The following is a 22,401-nucleotide window of genomic DNA, read 5'->3' on the forward strand; positions in this document are numbered from 1 at the left end:
AAATTAGCTGTCAGCCTCAAAGTAGGTGGAGCTCCAGGTCACACCTACCGATGAATTGGACCAATGGCAGTAAGAAGGTGTTTAGGAGTCGGTAAGAAGTTTTCCTAAAAGTTCACCCAGACAAGCTGTTACGAAGCACCGAAACGAATGGAAAAACACCTTTCTGGCCAGATTTTGTTCTAAATGACGTCACACCTGTTCGTTCTTCGACTTCGTATGAAGTATATCAGGGTCATTCACTGATAATCTTGTTATCCCATGAAGCTATCAACTTAATCAGTATAACTGGACTTGTACGGACTACGTTTATGCTGCTTTTATGGTGCTTTTATCATTATTGCATAATGTTTCTTCAGAAACGTTTACTTTTGTGTTCCATGAAAAACAAATACAGCACACCTGGTTGAAACAACATGAGAGTGAGTAAGTAATGGCAGAATTCTCATTATGTGTTTATTTTTCATAAATTGTTTTGTCTGTGAAAAGAATGACAGTCTTCACTCTTCAACTCGGCGGGCGACGAGGCCCAGGTCTCATCTGCCCATCCCAAGCAGCAGAGGAGCACAGCAAGTGAACACTAGCAGCAGTAGTTCCATTCAATTTCAAGGCACTAACTCGAGCAGAGCCTCCACAAGCAGCAGAGCAAGGCAGCCCACATCCCACAACAACACCAACAAATTTACACAAGACCAGATCTGGATCCTGGACCCAAACTGTAATGAAGAATACAGTAATCAACAATAGATTCCTCCCACTGCCCTTGTTATCACCCTCTTTGTTGTGAAGTTAGGTTACTGGCAGCATTTTAGTATTTGTACGTGTTGTCCATACTTGTTACACTATATTACATTGTGTACTGTACTTTGGGACCATAATTTTAATATATAAAACTGTTTAAGCAAAGAACTTTGACAAAAGTAAGATAATACAAAAACACTTGAACACTTGCCTTTTAGGTCAAATGATTTGGATCGAAGTAAGAGCTAGTAGTCTTTTTGCTTTTTAGTATTTTCAATTAAGTGTTATGTTTAAATAGGTGAAAGGTAAGTTTTAAAAACTGTCAAAATCAGGGTTTTACCAAATGTGTAAATAAGAACTGGGAACTTAAATGTTGTATAGATTAGTGCGTGTGCGCGTGTGTGATATTACGCTTGTACATTGGAGGAATGTGTAGAGAAAATGAGAACTGTATATATTGTTTGCAATATTAAATTTTGGTTAATATTTTTTCACTCGTTTCAAAGCTAACTGAATGTGGCAATAAGTACCGGCATTGCAAACACAGGATATTTAGTTTTGTCCATTAAGCCATAATTAGTATTTTCGATTACTCTCATGCGTGCTCAGTGACTGGCTTGACCCCAACTACAAAATTTCAGTGCTGCGCATTACTTTTTCGTTTGTCTTCTGTATTGAACACATTGAATAAACAACATTTCTTTTTAAGACATTATTGTTCATATGTACAGAAGAGATTATAGTCGACCTCTGATGTTTAACAGTATTATAGTTGTCTGATGAGGTTCAGAAAATATTGTTCTGTTTCCTCCAAGCACAAGAATTAAAATGCACTATCCTAGACATCAACATCAGCCTTTGGTTTTCTTTCTCAAAACATCTGCACACATCCTTGATGCTACTGATTTCTTTATGAAACAGAATAATTCAAAAAGATTGAACTATTCAGCTGTAATAGTTTATCATCTCTTAAGTTTTTGTGTCCTGTCCCCTGAATCTTCACTGGCAGGATACACTATTACACACAAAGTACTGCGAGAGCAGCAGTGAGGTCATTCCTGATGACGCAAAAAACACAAAACCTGCTTTAAGTAACAACAAAAAACAAATGAGAGGAGAGAAAGAACTTCTTGAAAAATATATTTATTTTACAGAAGTTTTTTATATATATTTACACTTTTAAAAAGTCAAAAATGTATTTACTAGTTCCATGACGTCTAATGAAATTAGACAATAAACATTAACTTAATTTTCATGATTCATGCAAGCCAAATTGCTGCACTTTCAAAGAATATCAGATATAGTCTCAATAAATTCAATGTTACGAGCGAAATAAAAGATGACAACGTTTGACATGATCAACAAATAGTTATAGTGTTCAATATTCCTGGCCACACTATATGCATTATGAGAGGTATGAAGTACTCCTGTGGCTTCTATCATACATATCTTGTTCATAACAATCTCCCACTCAAATGTGTTCCAAAGATAGGCCATCCAAAATAATGTACCATTTGGAGACCTTTATAAAAAGCTTGAGTATGAAGTCCTGTTTGAGATTTTCAGAGGCGAGTATCTTGGATATAGTCCTCTGCTGCCTCCTGGAGTGTTTGAGTAACAGAGCCGAGTTTGGATTGAGGAATGCGCATGCTAGAATTCCGGCGGGGGAAGAGTTTGAGCCGCTCGGCTGGACTTATGGCTTGCTTTAGATGACTGGTCTCATTCAGCAGCCTCTGAATGGACTCGTAAGTCTTCACCTGGCCTTTCTCCATCATCTGTAGCACAGAGATTCACAGAAGAGGTAAAGAATAAACTTTAAATTGTAAATATTTTACAGTTTTTAATACAGCTAAATTAAATGACAGTTAAAGGAATATTCCGGGTTCAATACAAGTTAAGCTCAGTCGACAGTATTTGTGGAATAATGTTGATTACCACAAAAAATAATTTTGACTCATCCGTCCTTTTCTTTAAAAAAATATAAAAAAAAAAATTAGGTTACAAAGAGGCAATTACAATGGAAGTGAATGGGGCCAATTTTTAGAGGGGTTAAAGGCAGAAATGTGAAGCTTATAATTAAAAAAAAAAAATTGCATTACTTCTTCTGTTAAAACTCATGTATTATTTGAGCTGTAAATTTGTTTAAATCGTCATTTTTACAGTCATTTTAGGGTTTGTTGACATTACATCGTCATAGCAACGAAGTTGTAAAATTGGCTAAAACTTTACACAGAAAAGGTTAGTAAGTGATTCATCACTCTAAAATCACGTTAACACATATTGTTTAGGTCTTGTGGCTAAACTAAAAAAGTGAGTATTTTAACGTTTACGGATTGGCCCCATTCACTTCTATTATATGTGCCTCACTTGAATTCAGATTTTTGCTTTTTTTAAAGAAGAGGCAAGTCAAAATTTATTTTTGTGGTAATCAACATAATGCCACACATGCTGTCGATTGAGCTTAACTTTTATTGAACCTGGAATATTCCTTTAAAAGTCTTTTTTTAATTTCTTAACTTCTGCCACCAAATTAAAGCTACTGTAAAGGAAATTAATTTATTTATTTTTTGAATACCACTTATGAAGTATCTCCACTGCCTGACAGATATCACTGAAGATCCAAAAGCCAATCAAAAAGAAAACTTTGAAATGGCTTTCTGCCAATGGCATGAGTTCAGGGTGGGATTACCTGTTTTAATTTAAGACGGCAGGTGTGTTTGGGAAACCTGTTTGTAAACTCTTATTATTTCTGCAATTCCATTGGGTGCCACTATTGGTGCAGAAGTCACTTAAAGCAGCTTTAACTTATGCCAACCTCCATTTTTCCATCTGGATGCAAACTTCAAATCGTAACAGTTTTTTTAACAGTTAAAAAATATGAATAATAATTGTAAATTAGGAAATAATTGACATGAGCAGGGTTGATGGTAAAAGTAAATGGAGAGCCTTACCATGAAAGACTGGCACTCAAGTAGTGGTTCCACTTTATGTTCAGACAGTAATATAGTGCATTTGGAAAAAGACTGCCGTAGTGTCTTCTTTAATACCTTTATTGTTCTGAAACAAAAGACAAAGCTCAGCATCCATTGCCTACTTTCCATAAAATCATCAGTCTGGTTAGATTAATAGTCAAAATCTTATTTTCAAAACATGCATGAATTTTATAGATAGAAGACCATTATTCATTATAGTCTATTTGCTTGTCTTTTTTATTTTCAGTACTAATTATTAAAACAAAGATAACCTGTTCCGGCTTCAATTATGTTTAGCCAGTTTTTAAGTATTCATTTTTTATTAATGTCGTTGGTACTCACATTGGATCGAGGTGGGCGCTAGGCTCATCCAGAAGGAGGATGCGAGCTCTGCTGAGGATGGAGCGAGCCAGACATATGAGCTGTTTGTGGCCATAAGTCAGTACGTAGCCTCCATATTCCAGCTGAAAGTCCAGTTTATCAGGAAACTGTTCAATCAAGGACTTGAGACCAACCTATACACAAACACAGCAGTGACATCATTGCTCATCCAATTCTTTCAAAAATGATCAGAATAGGAGAAAAGGAAGTATCTGTAGTTAAAGCTGAAGTGTGTAACTTTTTGGATGTTAAAATACTTTCTCCCATCCAGCTTAATATGCAGAGACAACTATACTGTAAGTAAGACATTTGTTAGTTGATTTCCTCGAAAACTGTAAGCACTGTGCCTTTTTTGAGCAGCCTCTCCAGCCTAGGGGTTGCACGACTACTGAGTTTTAATAGTCGTCTAGTTGAGCCCATTAGTTGTGTTGATTTAGACTAGTCATGACATAATTCCTGGCCACGGGATCTAGTGTGCAGACTACATTGGGGATGCATTCTGTCTTGTCAGTTGACTCCAACTTTTTCTAAACTGTCGCAGAATCACATTCTTGAAGAAACGAACAGCATCCAAGTCTGATGTCCGAACACACAGTTGACAGTCAGGATGTATTCCGTCCGGTCATCGGTCTTCAACTTGATGTGCTTTACTAACTGTTGCCTAATCATGTTCTTGAAGGAGCGAACAGGTTGTATTTGAAGGCCAATTTGCATATCTTGCAGGTTACCATAGCATGTGTATCATCTTTATCAGAGTAGCCTATGGAATGTTCTGAACACTATCAGTGTTGAAACAATGCTATGCGCATGTGCAATACAGATATGGAGAATGCATAAACATAAGATTGTTGTTGATACGTTAATGCGTTGCATGTTGAGCAGAGCAACACAGTAAAGAAACACAAGTTCTGAAGTGCATTCTGTATGTGCGTCTTTTAATGCGAGTCAAACAGAACATCACAGCCTAAATTTGAGCCACTCTGCCTTTTAGTGCAGAGCCACCGGGCTTCACACCCAATGTTTTTCCTATAGATGTGTTTTTTAAATCACATGGTGATCGCCTGACGGTGTTGTCTGCGTTAGCTGTAGTTGACTAGTCTGTGCAACTCCTAGTCCAGCCCGACACAACAACATTGACTTAACCAATGGCGTGAGTCTGGGGCAGGACTATCTATTTAATCAATCGATGGCAGATTGTTCGAGAGTGTTTGAAAAAGCTGTTTGAAAACGATGTTTACTTTTGCATTCCCAACTGGTGATTGGAAATCACACACTTCAGCTTTAATTTAGTAATTCACATTCAAATTGATCTTTAATAATACACTTGATTTTTAATCATTTTCTATGTACACTAATATATTTCCAGCACATTTCATCCTATTTTAGAGCTAATGTATGGCCTTCATTAAATGACAAATCAGTTTTTGATGTTGAACAATGAAAGGGCTCCTTGTATTGAAATTAAACATATTTTAAATAAAGTGTTGCCATACCAACAGCTGAAGAGACGATGCTGCTTCAGTCTGAATTGCACTAACAAAAAAGGGTCATCAAACTACTTGGCTTCAAGCCAAGATCATTGCTCTGGACCCCTGTAGCAAAGAAACCCACCTCCTCAACAACCTGCCACAGTTCCTCATCACTATGGCAACCATAAGGGTCCAGGTTCATCCGGAATGTTCCCGTAAAGATGAAGACTTTCTGTGGTGGTTTAGGTGGAGACATTTCAAAAATAAAACGTGAGAGACATCAAGTTTTCAAAATATGTGAAAGAAGAGGTAAAAGAGAAGACATCCGCTGTACTCAAAGTTACCTGAGGCACCACACCGAAAGCTCTTCTCCACTTCTGAAGCGGCATTTTGTTCCAGTTGACTCCGTCAATGGAGATGTCCCCATTTGTGTAAACCAGCTTCATGAAAGCATTGAACAGAGTGCTCTTCCCAGAACCTGTTCGGCCCAAGATACCCACCTGAAGAAAACCACAAGATCAAAATCAATCTAACCTCAAACTTCACAATAAAACTGTGAAGATCAGCTTCACATGTTGTGGATATTGGAGTAAATATACAGCAATACATGTAACACGTTCTATTGTATTGGATGACTCCACTTACTGTATGTACTTCCTACATGGATTTCATACAAAATGCATCAAAGGAACTCACAAAGAACACAAATAATATCTCTGACATCTATGAGGCTAAACACATAAGAGATTTGCAAAATGAGAATTTTACACTTTAGCAAAATCTGCTGTCTGTTTCCAAAATATGTTACTTATTAAAAACAAAGCACAATTTAAGCTTTATGGTAATACTGCTCTTAGAGACAATTGACCTATAAAATGCCTAATTTGAACATATGTATGCAGTAAAACAAGCCAAAACCACCTTGTTTGCTTGTTAGCATGCATTTTCATAAAAATAAAAATTAAAAATAATATTAATAATTACATTTGTTTTAAATATTAGGAATTTAATGGGATAGTTCCCTCAAAAATAAAAATTCTGTCACAATTATATCACTGTCTGGATGTTCCAAAACTGTATGACTTTCTTTCATCCATAGAAGACAAAATGAGAAGTTAGTCAAAATGACACCATCAGTCACCATTCACTTTCACTGTATGGGAAAAAAAAAAAAAATGCAATGAAAGTGAATAGTGACTGAGCAGTAGTGTGTCCAGACTTTTATGACTGGGGTGTCCCATGTGGGACACTGTCTCATTCAAGGGTTGCATGAAGCGTGAACACCATGTCCCTGATAATAATAATAATAATAATAAGAAGAAGAAGAAGAGGAATGATAATAATAAGAGAAGTACATTTTCAGAATTTTCAATAGTGGAATGTTGTTTAGTTAAAGGTGCTCTATGCGATTTTAGCCATTCTGGAACTTCCTCGAGACTGAGCCGTTGAATTATAGTGAAATGGTCCCTCACCTGATTTTGTCAAGCATGCTTCACAGGTGCGCTTCAGTGTCGTGGCCTCGGGATGTGACATGCAGCGTGATCTACAGTGTGCGCTTAAGCCATATTTCATTTAGAATGACTGTACGCAGTGTTTCCCAGTGTAATTCCTTGACACTGCTTCCTGCTTCAATTTAAACCAACGAGGTTCTACCTAGTGTTATTGAAGGCTAGCCTCCGACTTGGGAAATGACAAATCATAGTTTAGAATTTGGCCAATCTGGACACTCCCCTGTGACTGAGACTAACATACTGCCTAACATCTCCTTTGGTGTTCCATGGACGAAAGAAAGTCATCCGGGTTTGTAACATGTGAGTAAAGTTTTGGTGTACTATGTCTTTAAGTGTGGGAATTGAAACAATTATGGCTTGTACGTACCCTCTGTCCACCCTCCACAGTAAAAGAGAGGTTCTTAAGTACAGCGTGACCTGCTTCTGAGTATTTCACCGTAACATTCCGCACATCAATCTGACCGCGGTTGGGCCAGCTTGTGTCAGGCCGAGCATCTACATTCTCAATAATCAGATCCGGGCCTTTGCTTCGGTCCAGTTTGGGTGTCTCGGATGGTAGGTCAATAAACCTAAACACCCGGTCAACAGAACGCATCTGGTAGAAGAAGGATTAGAGGGGTTATGATGTAATCAGGTACACCATAGTCCAAGCTGCATGTGGTTTGTTTAGCCTTTAAATGATGCTTGACCTATGTGTTTATGTGTGCTTAGGGAGGCAGTATGAGTGTGCACAAAGTTACAGTCTGTGTGTGTGTGCCACAGGCAAAAATAAAGAGCCACTACATATGCGTATTAGTATCATTGTCACTATTCTACTGGGGTATATTGAGCGGAAAACAAAATGTCCTGCACCTTGATAAGCCCCGTCAGTTTTGCACTTTGGGAAAACTGACTGAAAAAAAACTCACTCTGGCAATATTTTTCTTAGTGTTTGAGAACAGGACAAATTCTGCACTCTAGTACAACTGAAAAAACAAGCTGGTATGCAGTTATTTTAGTGAGAAAAACAGCCCAGAAAAACAAAAAAGACTTTACTGTACGTCACTAGGTGTGGGGGTACAGTGTAGCTAAATTACAGTCAAGCTACTCTTTTCAAAAGTAGTTAGCAAATACTTTGAATCTATTTATGAAAGGAAAGCTTTTTAAAAATAAAACTATGCTGTATATCATATAATAATATATTATAACTAATAAGATATGGTTTAATTCTGCAGTCATAGTTGTTTTAGTGGCACAAAACAATAAAGATCTCAATTAGTATGACATTCAACAAGTAGAATAAGAACAACATTGATAAAATAAATAGCTAACACTTAACAGTAAGATTCCATTCGTTAACATTAGTTAATGCATTAGACTTCATAAACAAATAATTAACAATATATTTTTTACAGCATTTATAAAATACAAATGTTCATTGTTCATGTTAGTTCATAGCGAATTTACTAATGTTAACATACTGTATACAATTTATAATTTTACAAATGTACTAGATGTTGAAATTAATAAATGCTGTATAAGTATTGTTCATTGTTAGTTCATGTTCACTAATGTTGTTGACTAATGTTAATAAATGGAACCTTATTGTAAAGTGTTACCAATGCATTTATACTAAATACAACTAATAAAACTAGAAAACATCCTATTTTATGTCAGTGAGTTGAAACATAGTAATAAACAGCAGCAATTAACTAAATAACTTGCTTCGAAAAAGAAGATGCTGTGACTTCTGCACAGGGACTCTTGTCATTTATTTGAACTAGTTCATTTACTGGAAAAGCTACTGTCACACTACTCTAAATTAATCATCATTTACTCAACCTTATGTTGTTTAAAACCCATATAACTTTATTTATTTCATGGAACACAAAAGGAGATGAGGAAAGGAGCCAGTATTTTAGTCTCAGTCACTATTCACTTTCATTGGATTTTATTTTCCATACAATGAAAGTGAATGGTGACTGAGGCTGTTCCTTGATCCCTAACATTCATCTAAAATTTCCATTTGTGTTCCACAGAAGATATAAAGATTTAGAATGATATGAGGGTAAGTAAAAGATGACAGAATTAAATGTGTTTGAGTCCCTCCTTTTGTTAAAAAAAAAAAGCAAAAATCAAGGTTACAGCAAGGCACTTGCAATGGAGTGAATAGGGCCACTGTTTGGAGGGTTTAAAGGCAGAAATGTGAAGCTTATAATTTTATAAAAGCACTTACATTAATTCTTCTGTCAAAACTCATGCATTATCTTAGCTGTAAAGTTGTTTAAATCATTGTTTTTAAGGTCGTTTTAGGGTTTACAGTGTTACGTTATCATGGCAACGAGGCTGTAAAATTGGATACATCAGAAAGTGTTAGTAAGTGGTTTTATCACAATAAAATCATGATAAGCATATTGTTTACATCTTGTGGCTATACTTTTAAAACACGTAGTTTTTTAATGTTTACGGATTGGCCCCATTAACTTCTCAAATCACCCTTTTTAAATAAAAGGGTGACTAGATATTTTCTAAAATACTAGAAAAGAGAGTGTTCTCCCAACTATGTTCATTTTTTCAAAGAAAGAAGAATTTCAGTCATTTATCAGAGTTACAAATGACTTGCTCTTATTATCTGATTGCTGCAGCATTTTTCTTCTAGTGCTTTTAGATCTTAGTGCTGCCTTCGACACTATTGTAAATTACAGAATTACAGTATGTTGGCATTTGTGGACAGGCAATAACATGGTTTTGATCCTATTTATCCGACCTCTACCACTTTGTTTGTGTAAATGAGAAATTGTCAAATCAAGTAGAAGTAAAGTATGGAGTGTCGAAGAGCTCAGAAGGTCCTCTGCTTTTCTCCTTCTACAGTATATGCTTCCCCTGGGAGACATTATTAGGAACCGTGGAATTAGTTTTCACTGTTATGCCAATGTTATTCAACTTTTTATTTCCCAGAGACCTGGTGAAATTTTCCAATTCTCCAAGTTAACAGAGTGTATCAATGATCTCAAAAACTGGATGGCTACAAATTACCTTCTACTAAATTCTGACAAAACAGAGGTATTAATTATTGGACCAAAAACCTCTAGAAATAAGATGCTAGAAAATAATTTGTCTCTCAATGAATGCACTGTTACATCGCCTTCTACCATTAAGAGCTTGGGTGCAGGGCCATAGCAAGGTATTCTGGGCCCCCTGACTGTATATTGCTTTGGGCCCTTTTCCTATTATAAAATACAGTTTAGAATTTGCTGTGGGGCCCCTCTGCACCTTTGGCCCCAGAATCATTACCACCTTTCACCCCACTAGCTACGGCCCTGCTTGGGTGTTATGTTTGATAGAAATCTGTCCCTAAAAAATTCTAAATTCTAATGTTTGTAGAACAGCATTCTTCCAACTCAGAAATATTGCAAAATTACGACGCATCCTCTCTGTTACTGATGCCGAAAAATTAATTAATGCGTTCATGACCTCAAGACTAGATTATTGTAATGCATTACTGGGAGGATGTTCTGCAGGTTTAATAAATAAATTAGTTCAAAATACAATTTTAAAAATTCTCTTAATTACAAAGCTTTGAATAGTACTTAGCTCACTCAGTACTTAAGCGACCTTCTTTCACTCTATAATCCATTCTGTTCACTATGATCACAAAATTCCGGCCTTTTGATGGTATCTAGAATATCAAAATCCACAAAAGGAGGTAGATCCTTCTCCTATTTGGCTCCTAAACTATGGAATACCCTCCCTATCTTTGTTCGGGACTCAGACACACTCTCTGTTTAAGTCTAGACTAAAGACTCATCTCTTCAGCCAGGCATACACCTAATTTATACCTCAACCCATAGTTATGCTGCATTAATCAGGTCTGCCTGAACGGAAACACTTCTCATATTATATACCTCTGCTTTAAAGTGAATGGCATCTACACTAATATTATTCTATTTGTTTCCCTGTCTAATCCTTGGTATATGCACGACTGGTCAAAAGTTTTGAAACACTTACTCATTCTTTATTATAATTTTTTTTTCTCATTTTAAAACAATAGTAAAGTCATCAAAACTATGGAATAACATAAATGGAACTGATGGGAATTATGTTGTGACTAAACAAAATCCAAAATAAATCAAAACTGTGTTATATTTTAGCATCTTCAAAGTAGTCACCCTTTGCCTAGAATTTGTAGACATGTACTCTTGACATTTTCTCAACCAACTTCTTGAGGTATCACCCTGGGATGCTTTTTAAACAGTATTGAAGGAGTTCTCATCTATGTTGGGCACTTATTGGCTGCTTTTCTTTATTATTTGGTCCAAGTCATCAATTTCAAAAACATTTTTTTTTTTTATTACATTTTAGTTTTATAATGAAATAAATTAATATGGTGGCACAATGATATTTTCGGCTACAAAACTAATTTCAAACATTTAAGCATACGCCTTCAGATCAAAAGATTTTTAAGATCATGAGAAACATTTCAGTCAAGTGTTTCAAAACTTTTGACCGGTAGTGTATATAGATTAAGACCCTGTGAAATAAAAATTTAAGTTTTGCTGCTTCTAGTCCAAATCTATTAGCTTTAAGGTCATCTATATGCAAGTGTACTTCTAAACATTGAAAAAATTTGTTATCAGAAAATCTACGCATTTAAAATCTGCAGTCTCTCTCTTCCCGCTAAAAAGACTCAATCCACAACATCCATGACGTCGCATAGAGGTTGAGAAACCTTGTGCAATCAAATGCTTTCTAAAATGAGAATGCCCCTACCCCTGCAACTGTCCAGTGCATCCGGCTGTATCCTAACTAGTGCTGATCATACCTTCACAGGGCACTTCGAAGGGAGCACAATCCATGCTGTAGGGTCGTTCCAAATAAATTTTCCAATAAGAATCGCTTAAAAAGTGAGTTTTGACCGACCGTTACAGTAGAGGGTAATTGTCATCAAAGGGAATAGGGCATAGGGATGAGCAATTCTGAATTAAGTGTTGTAGCCCAGATATCAATTTTTGTGGTAATCAGTATTATGCCACAAATGCTGTCGATTGAGCTTAATTTGTATTGAACCCAGAATATTCCTTTAAGTTAGCAGCATCACTACTTTTAGTTATTCACTCCTAGGTGTACTAAGAATAAAGATGCACATACCATTCCATCTACTGCAATGCTGGTGGCAACGCACCACTGGAAGGTGCCTAGAATGAGCATTGCCAGGCATATGATGATGCCAGTCTCACCCGGTTTATCCTCTGTGGAATAACGCACACACACACACACACACACACACACACACACACACACATGCACCAGTAAGCAAGTATAAACACCAAGTACCACAGCACTCACGATGACTCAGTACTACACTTCAAAGGCATTTTCCAAGCACTGCTTGCAATTGCCTCTTAATAAAATTAATTGTCTGTAAAACTCCCTAAATCAAGCGTTCATTGTCTTTTTGGACCCACCGAGCCCTTATTACATGAAGAAACCTCACATAAACAGTGGCATCTACATGCTCTGCTGCTTGTTTTGTGCACTCTCACATATCTTGCCTAGATACAAATGGAGGAGCAATCTTACGGTTGGTTCCTACCGCAATCCAGGCGGCCAGTGTGAAAAAGAATACAAAGATGATGTCGGCCCGGAAGAGGAACCATCGTAGGGTTGACAGGTAGAGGAACCAGGTGGCTGTGTGGGTGTTCATGGCCTTCTGGAACAGGTTCTCAAAGTAGGCCTGCCGTTCAAAGGCCCTTATGGTCCACAGACCCTTCAGCGAGATTATGAGGTGTGAGAAAATGGGGCTCCGAGCTGAACAAGGAAAAAAAAACATTTCTTAACATAGAGGAAAATAAATATATGTCAACAATGTAAATTCATGTAATGATTGAACGATAAATTTTTAAATGGCTGATGCCGAGCAGGGTGGCAGTTTCTCCTGGTTTACCTGTTTAGTCATCCCATTTTAGTAATTCTCAGTATCATCACGGCTCCCAAAAGTAATCGGGAAAAATGTATCGGCCAATGCCTCTAATTAAAAATTGATCAGCAATTTATCGGCCTCACCAATATATCGGTTAGTCCTATGGACTACTTTCATGATTCTTTTATAGTGCTTTTGCATTTTGGAGCTTGACAAAACATGTCCCCTTTCACTTTTAATTATATGCCAAAGAGTGGTTAACATAAAAAAAGTAATAGTGGATTGGAAGAGCATGAGTAAATGATGACAGAATTTTCATTTTGGGTGAACTATCACTTTAACTGTAAATCTCAGTGCTTACTGTATTTTGTTATCATCTGTGCCACAAATGTCCTATAGCAGAAGGGGTCAGGAAGAGGAAGGAAGAAATAAAAGTCCTGCCCTCTGTCCTTTGGCCTTCATAAACAAAGCTAACTAATCCACATGTTCAGCTACCCACGATATCACAAATCATCACATTTTTCACATTCATCACGACTTTCCTTGCAACATTCCTTTCCCTTCTGACATTCATATTTTAAAAATAAAGTAGTGATCCTAACTGACCTAAGATAGGGAATGTTTTCTATGATTAAATGTCAGTAATTGTGAAACACTGAGTTTAAATGTATTTGGCTAAGGTGTTTGTAAACTTCTGACTTCAACTATATTTCTTTGGTCATGTCTTATCTTGCCTAAGTCACCAAGAGAGTTAGAACTTCCTTCAGTAACCCCTCAAAACAGAATAGGTGCATGACACCCCAACTGCTGCAATTGGCCATAGTTGATTGATTGGTGGGAGAGACAAAGCACTGACCACACGCCCAATGCCACTTCCTCTGAGATATCCTTTCCCTTTCTGGTTGACTCATACATCCTCTGCTCCTCCCCTGTTTTCGGACCTAGCACTGATCTACCATCAGTGCCCTGTTTAACTGGCCTTCACATCCCTGGCAGCAAGCCACACACTAGCACATTCAGCATTACAATCAAAGAGGTACACCATGCGCACACAAGTCTGTCAGGGATCCCTTTTCCAACTGCTTATTAGCCTGCAAAAAACTTATCTAACAACTGCATGCAAAGAACGCTCCCTATCTGGTCTTACCTTCTGTCTCCATCTGCTTTAGCTGTTGACCTGTACACAAAAAGTACTTCCTCATCACAATGAAGATGAAAGCCAGGGGAGTAGCTGCAAGAAATATGTATGGCCGCACGATGGACACCACGAGAATACATCCTACCACCACCACAGTCAACTGTAGAAAGAACAATAAAGTCTAAAGACTATACATATTCCAGTGCAATGAATTTGTCAACTTTACAAAGTTATTTTATGTCATCGGTTCAAGTTGTTTAGATACATTTATAGAGCCACAATATTACACTTTTCAGTGAGATCAACCTAAAAGTGTATTACTTATAGTTGATTCTGCATATTAAGCTGGGATGTGAAAAAAATTATTGTAACATTGAAAAAATTACACACATCAGCTTTAATCTTGATCTGGTATACTATATACATGAATTTGGATTCAGCCTATGATTAGCTGATTCAGGTGTACAGTATTGATCATCAGAGCTAGAACTAAACTCGGCTGGTACACGTAGATCAGCAGATGCAAGACTGAGCAACGCTAAACTAAACCCATCTTTTAAGCAATGCTTACAACAATAAATGTTTGTCAGATGAGTCACAAACCTGGACAAAGTCAAACATGAGCAAAGGAAGCATGTCGTCTATTGCGGCCATGTCTTTGGTGAACCTATTCATGATTCGACCTGCAAAAATGACAGCAGGATACTAATAATAAAGATGTAAAGAAAAGGAGCTGTGTTAACAAAGTTTACTTCTATTTATTCTAGCCCAACAGAACATTGACCTGTCTTCATGGGATTGAGCACAGATATTGGTGCCCTGAGGACAGCATGCAACATATTCTGGTGCAATTTCTTGGAGATTGTGATCATGGTGTGGACAAGCGGAAGACCCCGGAAGAATCCCAAAGCCAGGAGGCTCTCTGATGTGGCTACATAGATGTAGAGAATGTAATAGCTGCTGGTGGGGGTCACAATGATGGCATAGTTTTTTCCAGGTAATGAAATATTGGAATGCTTTGTCATATTTGGGTCAGACCGGTGATGCTCCTCTTTCCAAATTTCACTGCAAGAAAATAGAGAAAATGCAATATTTTTGGATTGATACAAATACAATTTATACCATTACTGAAGTGTGGTTGACAACTAAAGCCTGCAAGACAAATGAATCATAAGAAGCTTCACAAAATTCAACAGTGCCTGTCCTTGACAGCTACTGTCAAGCTACTGCTAGTTTACATTACCTGACAAAATGAGGTACAGAATAAAACACTTACTCAGTTATAAGAAAAATCCCTGCAACAGAACCTGCAACCTCAAAACACATATGACAGAAATATGATTACTAAACCTAAAATAAAAGGTATGGGAAGAAAAGACATTATGAATTGTGTATTTTTTCAATGTTAAAATACTATCTCCTATTTCAGGTTAATAAGCAGAGACAACCATAAGTACTGAAGGTTGATTTCTCTGAAAAGTGTCCAGTAAACATTGTGGCTCTGTGGCACTATCAAAACATTGCTCTGTGTCTTTGAGCATCCTAACTAGCCTGACACAGCAACATTGGCTAAACCAATTGCGTGAGTTTGGGGTGGGACTATTTGTTATTCCAACCAATGGAAGACAAAGGGTTCGGAAAACCTGTCTGACAATGATCATTTTTGCAATTCCGTTTACGCACTTCAGTTTGAAAAATAATCTTACAGTATATAATAGCACATGCCAATACACAGACTATGAATACAGTGGTGGGTACATATAGATTATCACCCAAAAAATATTCACAAGAAATACACAACAAATATTGCAATTACCTCAATTGCAGCAATAATGAGAATGAAGATCAAAACATAAAGAAGACTTTTGTTATTCAACACATATCTGACATATGTGTTCCATTTTGTTGTTTCAAATGCCTCCTCTATTTCATCAACTAAGCTTGCCTACAAAGAAAAGCAAAATAAATTAAGTTGAAGTCTAAGGACAACACCAATATATAATGTAAAATAATATGTTAATATACACAAGTGTAACAGAATTTGTTCTTAAAAGGATAGTTCAACCAAAAAAGAACATTTTCTCATCATTTACTCACCATCGTGTCATCCCAGATGTGTATGACTTCTGCTGAACACAACAAAGATTTTTAGAAGAAACTTTCAGCTCTGTAGGTCCGTACAATGCAAGTGAATGGTGGCCAGAACTTTGAATGTCCAAAAATCACATAAAGGCAGCATAAAAGTAATCCATAAGACTCCAGTGGTTAAATCCATATCTTCAAAAGCAATATGATAGGTGTGGGGGAGAAACAGAACAACATTTAAGTCCCTTTTTTTTTTTTTTTTTACTGTAAATTCTCCTCCCTGCCCAGTAGGTGGTGATATGCACAAAGAATGTGAATTACCAAAAACAAAAGAAAAATGTGAAAGTGAAAGTAGAGGTTTATAGTAAAAAATGTTGAAATATTGATCTGTTTCTCACCCACACTTATCATTTAACTTCTGAAGACATAGATTTAACCACCTTCATTTTATGCTGCTTTATAGGCTTTTTGGATCTTCAAAGTTCTGGCCATTCACTTGCATTATATGGACCTACAGAGCTGAAAGTTTCTTCTAAAAATCTTTGTTGTGTTCAGCAGAAGTCATACACATCTGGGATGACACGATGGTGAGTAAATGATGAGAAAATTTTCTTTTTTGGTTGAACTATCCTTTTAAGAACAAATTCTTAAAATCTTTATCTGTGTTCAGTAGAAGAAAGAAAGTCATACACATCTGGAATGGCATGAGGTTGAGTGAATGATGGGAGAATTTTCATATTTGGGTACACAAAGGTGATGTGTGTAATTTTTTTCAATGTTAATATACATTTGTCCCAGCTTAAAATGCAGCGAAAAACCAAAAGAAAGCCATTTATAGGTTGATTTCCCCTTAACATGTAAATAATATGGCTCTGTGGTGCTATATAAACATTGTTCTGTTTGTTTGAGCACCTTGACCAGCCCGACATAGCAATACTATCTCAACCAATAGTGTGAGTTTGGAGCAGGACAATCTGTTTGTCCAACCCATGGAAGATGGGGGAATTTTCGGGAAATCTTTTTGCAATTCTGTTTGTTGATACTAGTGGCGCAGAAATTACACACTTCACCTTTAATGAGAGGAGACTTGATAAAAGTAAGGTAGAAGTGCCAGATTTTTCCACACCTCAATGTTCTCTTCCTCTAGGACCCGAGTTATGTCATCGGTGCTGTCTGACAGGCGACAGGTATAGATGTCCAGCTCAGATGGCAGTTCACTCTGTGGCACAACAGAGAGCCGTCGATGGAAAGATGACTGAAGTTGGTCATGTCGACCCTGGCTTTTTGAGTTGGTCATGAAGGCTAACACTGACTGTCTTCTCTGACCTGCCATATGCACTCCGTGATTATGATATACATCACTCCCCATGAAGGACTCGTCCACTAGCTCGTTCTCAGGTACCAAGGAGAACTTTCGGTCAGGTAACGTCCGTCGTACCTCTTCCTCTGGTACCTGAATGAAGGATGCCTTACGAGCTGCTCCGAGAGGGTTCAGGATTACTGAGGGTTTTTGTTCATCTATGTACATGGGCTTGGAGGGGGGCACCTGACGATAAGAGGGATGCTCAGGTCTTATGCCTCCGCTCTCATCCACCGAGACACGGCGGAGAGTCTCTGTGAGGATGGAGCAACGACGCTCAGCGCTGAAACTGTCATAGGCCTCCAAACCCAGAAGCAAAGAGCTGAAATCAGGTCGCTCTGACTGAAGCTCGGAAAAGGTGCCGTAGAAGAAACTTTCACCGTTGTGGAGCAGTAGTATCTTATCGGCCCGCCTCAAGTGGTCAATCTTATTGGTTACCAAGATACGCGTCTTGAAGGCTGTCAGCTTACATAGACATCTGAGAAAAGACATGAACAAGACAATTTTATAAGTCACAGAGGTTATATGTCACAGTAAAGTTAAGATCAACTACAATATAGAATGGGTTGTCATCTTTGGTTGATTTAGTCTTCGATTGGTAAGAAGTCACCATTCAGGACTGGACTTTGCTTTAGGAAGGCTAAAATGAGCTAATTCCTTGAATCACGTATTAATCTGTCAGCTTGAAGCATCTAGTGGTGCAGACTAAGGGGCCGTTCACACCGAACGTGGTTTTGTGTTCATCTGCACTATTTTTTTCAATTGTTTTTCTATATAAAAATGTGCTAGACGGACATCTTGGACCATTGCACCGCATCTCGCTTTTATTTTTTAGACGGCATCTCAAGTTAAAAAGCACTTTTAAAATAACGACTTGAGACACTTGTATTTTGTTCTGTTCGTTGTGCTGCGTTTAGCTTTTTTTAGTGCAAGAATGTGTTCTGTCTGAATGGCCCCTTAAAGCTACCAAATCAAAAGTAAGCAAAGTCAAAAAGCAAAACCACAAAGTCACAATGTTAAATATGATATAAATTGGGTGGTATATTAATATTTTAACTAGTAAAATCAATCAATCCCTGCTGAAAACAAAGCTTTTTTTTTGGCTCTTTATGCCAAAAAATAATGTAATATACATACTTATCAAATATCTCTTTTTCTGTTGCAATATCCAGGTGAGTAAAAGGTGCATCAAGCAGGTAAACATCAGCATCTCTATATACAGCCCTGTGTAGATAAAATAATGGTATTTTAATATTTTAACAATTATTTCTAATAATTGTATTTAATTATCTTTTAAAATAATCAGATTTCAGAGCCTAACTGTTATACTTTATTTAAGAATTTTCATATAACAGAGAACCGAGTGAAATAAGTGCTATCAGGTCAGACAGTTCTCACTTCTCGTAGTGGATCAGCCATCTACGAGATCAAAGGCAGATATAGCGTGATTCAAGTTCATGTGCTTTGTTGCAGATAAAGTGGATGTAATTAAAATTCTGTTGCTTTTAAATGAAAATGAATATGATGAACTAGTCACCCAATGCATCAGTTATTTAATTCCCCCCAAAAGCCGTGTTTTTTTCATCCATTGTTAGTTGACACCTATTTAAGATATTTTAGAAATATGATAACATTCACATATTCCATACTGAGTTCACACATTCAGAGTGTTGGGAATAATCACACACAATTTATACACTAAAAACATGACATCAGAATAAAAAGACAACAAAGCATCACACTGTTTAAGCCAATGATCTTTATGCTGTGTCGTCAGCAAGTCGTTTCCCTTTGTGCTTGCAGTTTGCAAAGCTGGTAAAAAGCAACTGCGACACCTGGCTGCCACAACTGTGGCCACTTCGGTCTCGCAAGAGTATTTTTAACATCCGTTGCCATGACATCACAGCAAGTCCGACAGATTTCTAACCAGCATGCACCTGCCAGTGATCACCTATTATTGGTTCTGCACAGAACTTGCTCATCTCAAATTAGCCTAATATATACCATGCTAAATGACTGAAGTTCAGCTATTTAACTCTATGTGGCGCAAGCTGATATGTTCTTTGAACTTGTTATCTGTGAGCCAATCAGCTTGTTCACATGTGACATGTTAAGCCCATCGGCTTGCATGAAGGCTTAACATTTGGACTCAAGATGGCGCCGAGTATGGCTGCTGCGTTGTGAGCTCCGACACAACATTGCAGTTTTTGGTTTTTGTTTACAGTTCTTATGTTTCTTGTCTTGGATGTTGTCTGCCTTATTGTATATGATAGACAAACACTTTTGGACATTGGTTCTGCAATTGCACACTGAAAACCGGACTTCCAATTCCTCAATGACAACCCGCTGTTTACTAACACGCCAGCGGAGCCCTTTGTCTGGGCTGCCCGGCCGCGGAAATGCAGAACGAAAAGAGGAAATAGAGCCGGCATTCTCATCAGAGTAAGACGTCGTGCAAATCGACCCCCGCAACCCAGTATTCTACTGGCAAATGTTCAGTCTCTGGACAACAAGCTCTGCGAGCTGAGAGCGTGGATCTCTTTCCAACGAGAGACAAGGGACTGCTGCATTATCTGCCTTACAGAAACTTGGATATCTGCAGAGATTCCAGATTCAGCCATCGAACCCGCGGGGTTCTCCGTGCACCGAGCGGACAGAGCGAAAGACCTCTCAGGTAAAAGCAGAGGTGGTGGTGTATGTTTTATGATCAACAAATCCTGGTGTGATCAGAGGAACGTACATTCCATCAAGTCTTTCTGGTCTCCTGATCTGATATTTCTCATGCTTCTGTGTCGACCATTCTGGCTACCGAGGGAATTCATAGCGGTCATTATCACTGCTGTGTACATCCCGCCACAAGCCGACACAGACCAGGCACTCAAGGAACTGTAAGGGAGTATAAGTGAGCAGGAAACCACGCACCCTGAGGCTGTGTTCATTGTGACCAGGGACATTAACAAAGACAGTTTCAAATCAATCGCACCAAAATACCACCAACATATCAGTTTCAACACACGAGGGGACCGGGATTTGGACCATTTCTACTCTCCCTACATGTAGTGGCTACAAATCCCTCCCCTGCCCACCATTTGGCAAATCAGACCACTCTTCTGTTCTCCTTCTGCCCGCTTACAGACAGAAACTGAAACAGGAAGCACCCACCCTCAAAATGATCCAGTGCTGGTCGGACCAATCAGATTCTACGCTACAAGACTGTTTTGATCACACAGACTGGGAGATGTTCCGGTCCACCTCTGATGATGACATCGAGGTTTGCGCTGATAGCGTAACGCGTTTCATCAGAAAGTGCATAGAGGATGTTGTTCCGACCAAAACAATATGGATCTACCCTAACCAGAAACCATGGGTTAATAGCGATGTTCCCACGGAACTTAATGTGTGGACCTCCTATGCTGAGGAGCATAAACAAGCCAGTTACGCCCTCCGCAAAACTATCAGAGCAGCAAAACGCCAGTACAGGGACAAGATTGAAGGACAGTTCAACACCACTGACTCTAGAAGAATGTGGCAGGGAATTAATATCATCACAGACTTCAAAGGGAATAAAAACTCCACAGTGAACACTGCTGCCTCTCTCCTGGATGAGCTAAATACTTTTTATGCTCATTTCGAGGTAAATAACACCACCCTCGCGGAGAGAGCTCTCACGGCCGAAGCTACAGAGGTTAGTTCGCTCTCTGTCTCTGTAGCGGATGTAACCCGATCCTTCCGACGGGTGAATATCCGTAAAGCCGCGGGTCCAGACGGCATTCCGGGCCATGTCATCAGAGTGTTCGCGAACCAACTGGCTGGTGTTTTTACGGACATTTTCAACCTTTCCCTCTCCTTGTCTGTAGTTCCCACATGCTTCAAAACGTCCACCATTGTGCTTGTACCAAAGCAATCCAAAATCACTTGCTTAAATGACTGGCATCCTGTTGCTCTGACCCCCATCATCAGCAAATGCTTTGAGAGGCTAATTAGAGATTACATCTGCTCTGTGATGCCTGCCTCACTGGACCCATTGAAGTTTGCATACAGCAACAACCGTTCCACTGATGATGCCATTGCATCTACACTACACACTGCTCTCTCCCACCTGGAAAAAAGGAACACTTATGTGAGAATGCTGTTTGTAGACTACAGCTCAGCATTCAACACCATAGTGCCCTCCAAGCTTGATGAGAAACTCTGGGCTCTGGGCTTAAACAGTTCACTGTGTAGTTGGATCCTGGACTTCCTGTCAAGCAGATGCCAGATGGTTAGAATGGGCAGCAGCATCTCCTCATTACTGACCCTCAACACTGGAGCCCCGCAGGGTTGTGTTCTCAGCCCACTCCTGTATTCCCTGAACACACATGACTGTGTGGCAACACACAGCTCCAATGCCATCATTAAGTTTGCTGACGATACGATGGTGGTAGGTCTGATCACTGACAATAATGAAAGAGCCTACAGAGAGGAGGTGCACACTCTGAAACACTGGTTTCAGGAGCACAACATTTTCCTCAACGTCAGCAAGACCAAGGAGCTTGTGGTGGACTTCAGGAGAAAAGACAGAGAACACAGCCCCATCACCATCAATGGAGCACCGGTGGAGAGAGTCAGCAGCTTAAAATTCCTCGGTGTCCACATCACAGGGGAACTCACATGGTCCATCCACACTGAGGCCGTTGTGAAGAAGGCTCATCAGCGCCTCTTCTTCCTGAGGCAGCTGAGGAAGTTTGGAATGAACCACCACATCCTCACACGGTTCTACACCAGCACTGTAGAGAGCATCCTGACTGGCTGCATCTCCGCCTGGTACAGCAATAGCACCGCCCACAATTGCAAAGCCCTGCAAAGTGT

General features: G+C 38.6%; 2 protein-coding genes across 2 annotated transcripts in view; one reads left to right on the plus strand and one right to left on the minus strand.

Annotated features, from left to right (window-relative positions):
* Positions 1–1,587, plus strand: part of cttnbp2 (cortactin binding protein 2) — an 83,642-nt gene extending 82,055 nt beyond the window's left edge. Inside the window, exon 23 of the mRNA XM_051723683.1 lies at positions 487–1,587. Coding sequence (XP_051579643.1) covers positions 487–744 — 258 coding nt within the window. The 3' untranslated portion in view covers positions 745–1,587. The remainder of the gene's footprint in view (positions 1–486) is intronic.
* Positions 1,588–1,954: 367 nt separating this feature from the next.
* LOC127455661 (cystic fibrosis transmembrane conductance regulator-like) overlaps positions 1,955–22,401 on the minus strand; it is a 53,357-nt gene continuing 32,910 nt past the window's right edge. Inside the window, 14 exon segments of the mRNA XM_051723686.1 lie at positions 1,955–2,513; positions 3,690–3,795; positions 4,053–4,225; positions 5,703–5,792; positions 5,905–6,060; positions 7,439–7,666; positions 12,199–12,299; positions 12,631–12,858; positions 14,118–14,268; positions 14,712–14,791; positions 14,893–15,148; positions 15,892–16,053; positions 17,320–18,031; positions 18,691–18,777. Coding sequence (XP_051579646.1) covers positions 2,301–2,513; positions 3,690–3,795; positions 4,053–4,225; positions 5,703–5,792; positions 5,905–6,060; positions 7,439–7,666; positions 12,199–12,299; positions 12,631–12,858; positions 14,118–14,268; positions 14,712–14,791; positions 14,893–15,148; positions 15,892–16,053; positions 17,320–18,031; positions 18,691–18,777 — 2,743 coding nt within the window. The 3' untranslated portion in view covers positions 1,955–2,300.

The sequence above is a fragment of the Myxocyprinus asiaticus genome, chromosome 18, assembly GCF_019703515.2.
Source record: "Myxocyprinus asiaticus isolate MX2 ecotype Aquarium Trade chromosome 18, UBuf_Myxa_2, whole genome shotgun sequence".
NCBI classification, from domain to species: Eukaryota; Metazoa; Chordata; class Actinopteri; order Cypriniformes; family Catostomidae; genus Myxocyprinus; species Myxocyprinus asiaticus.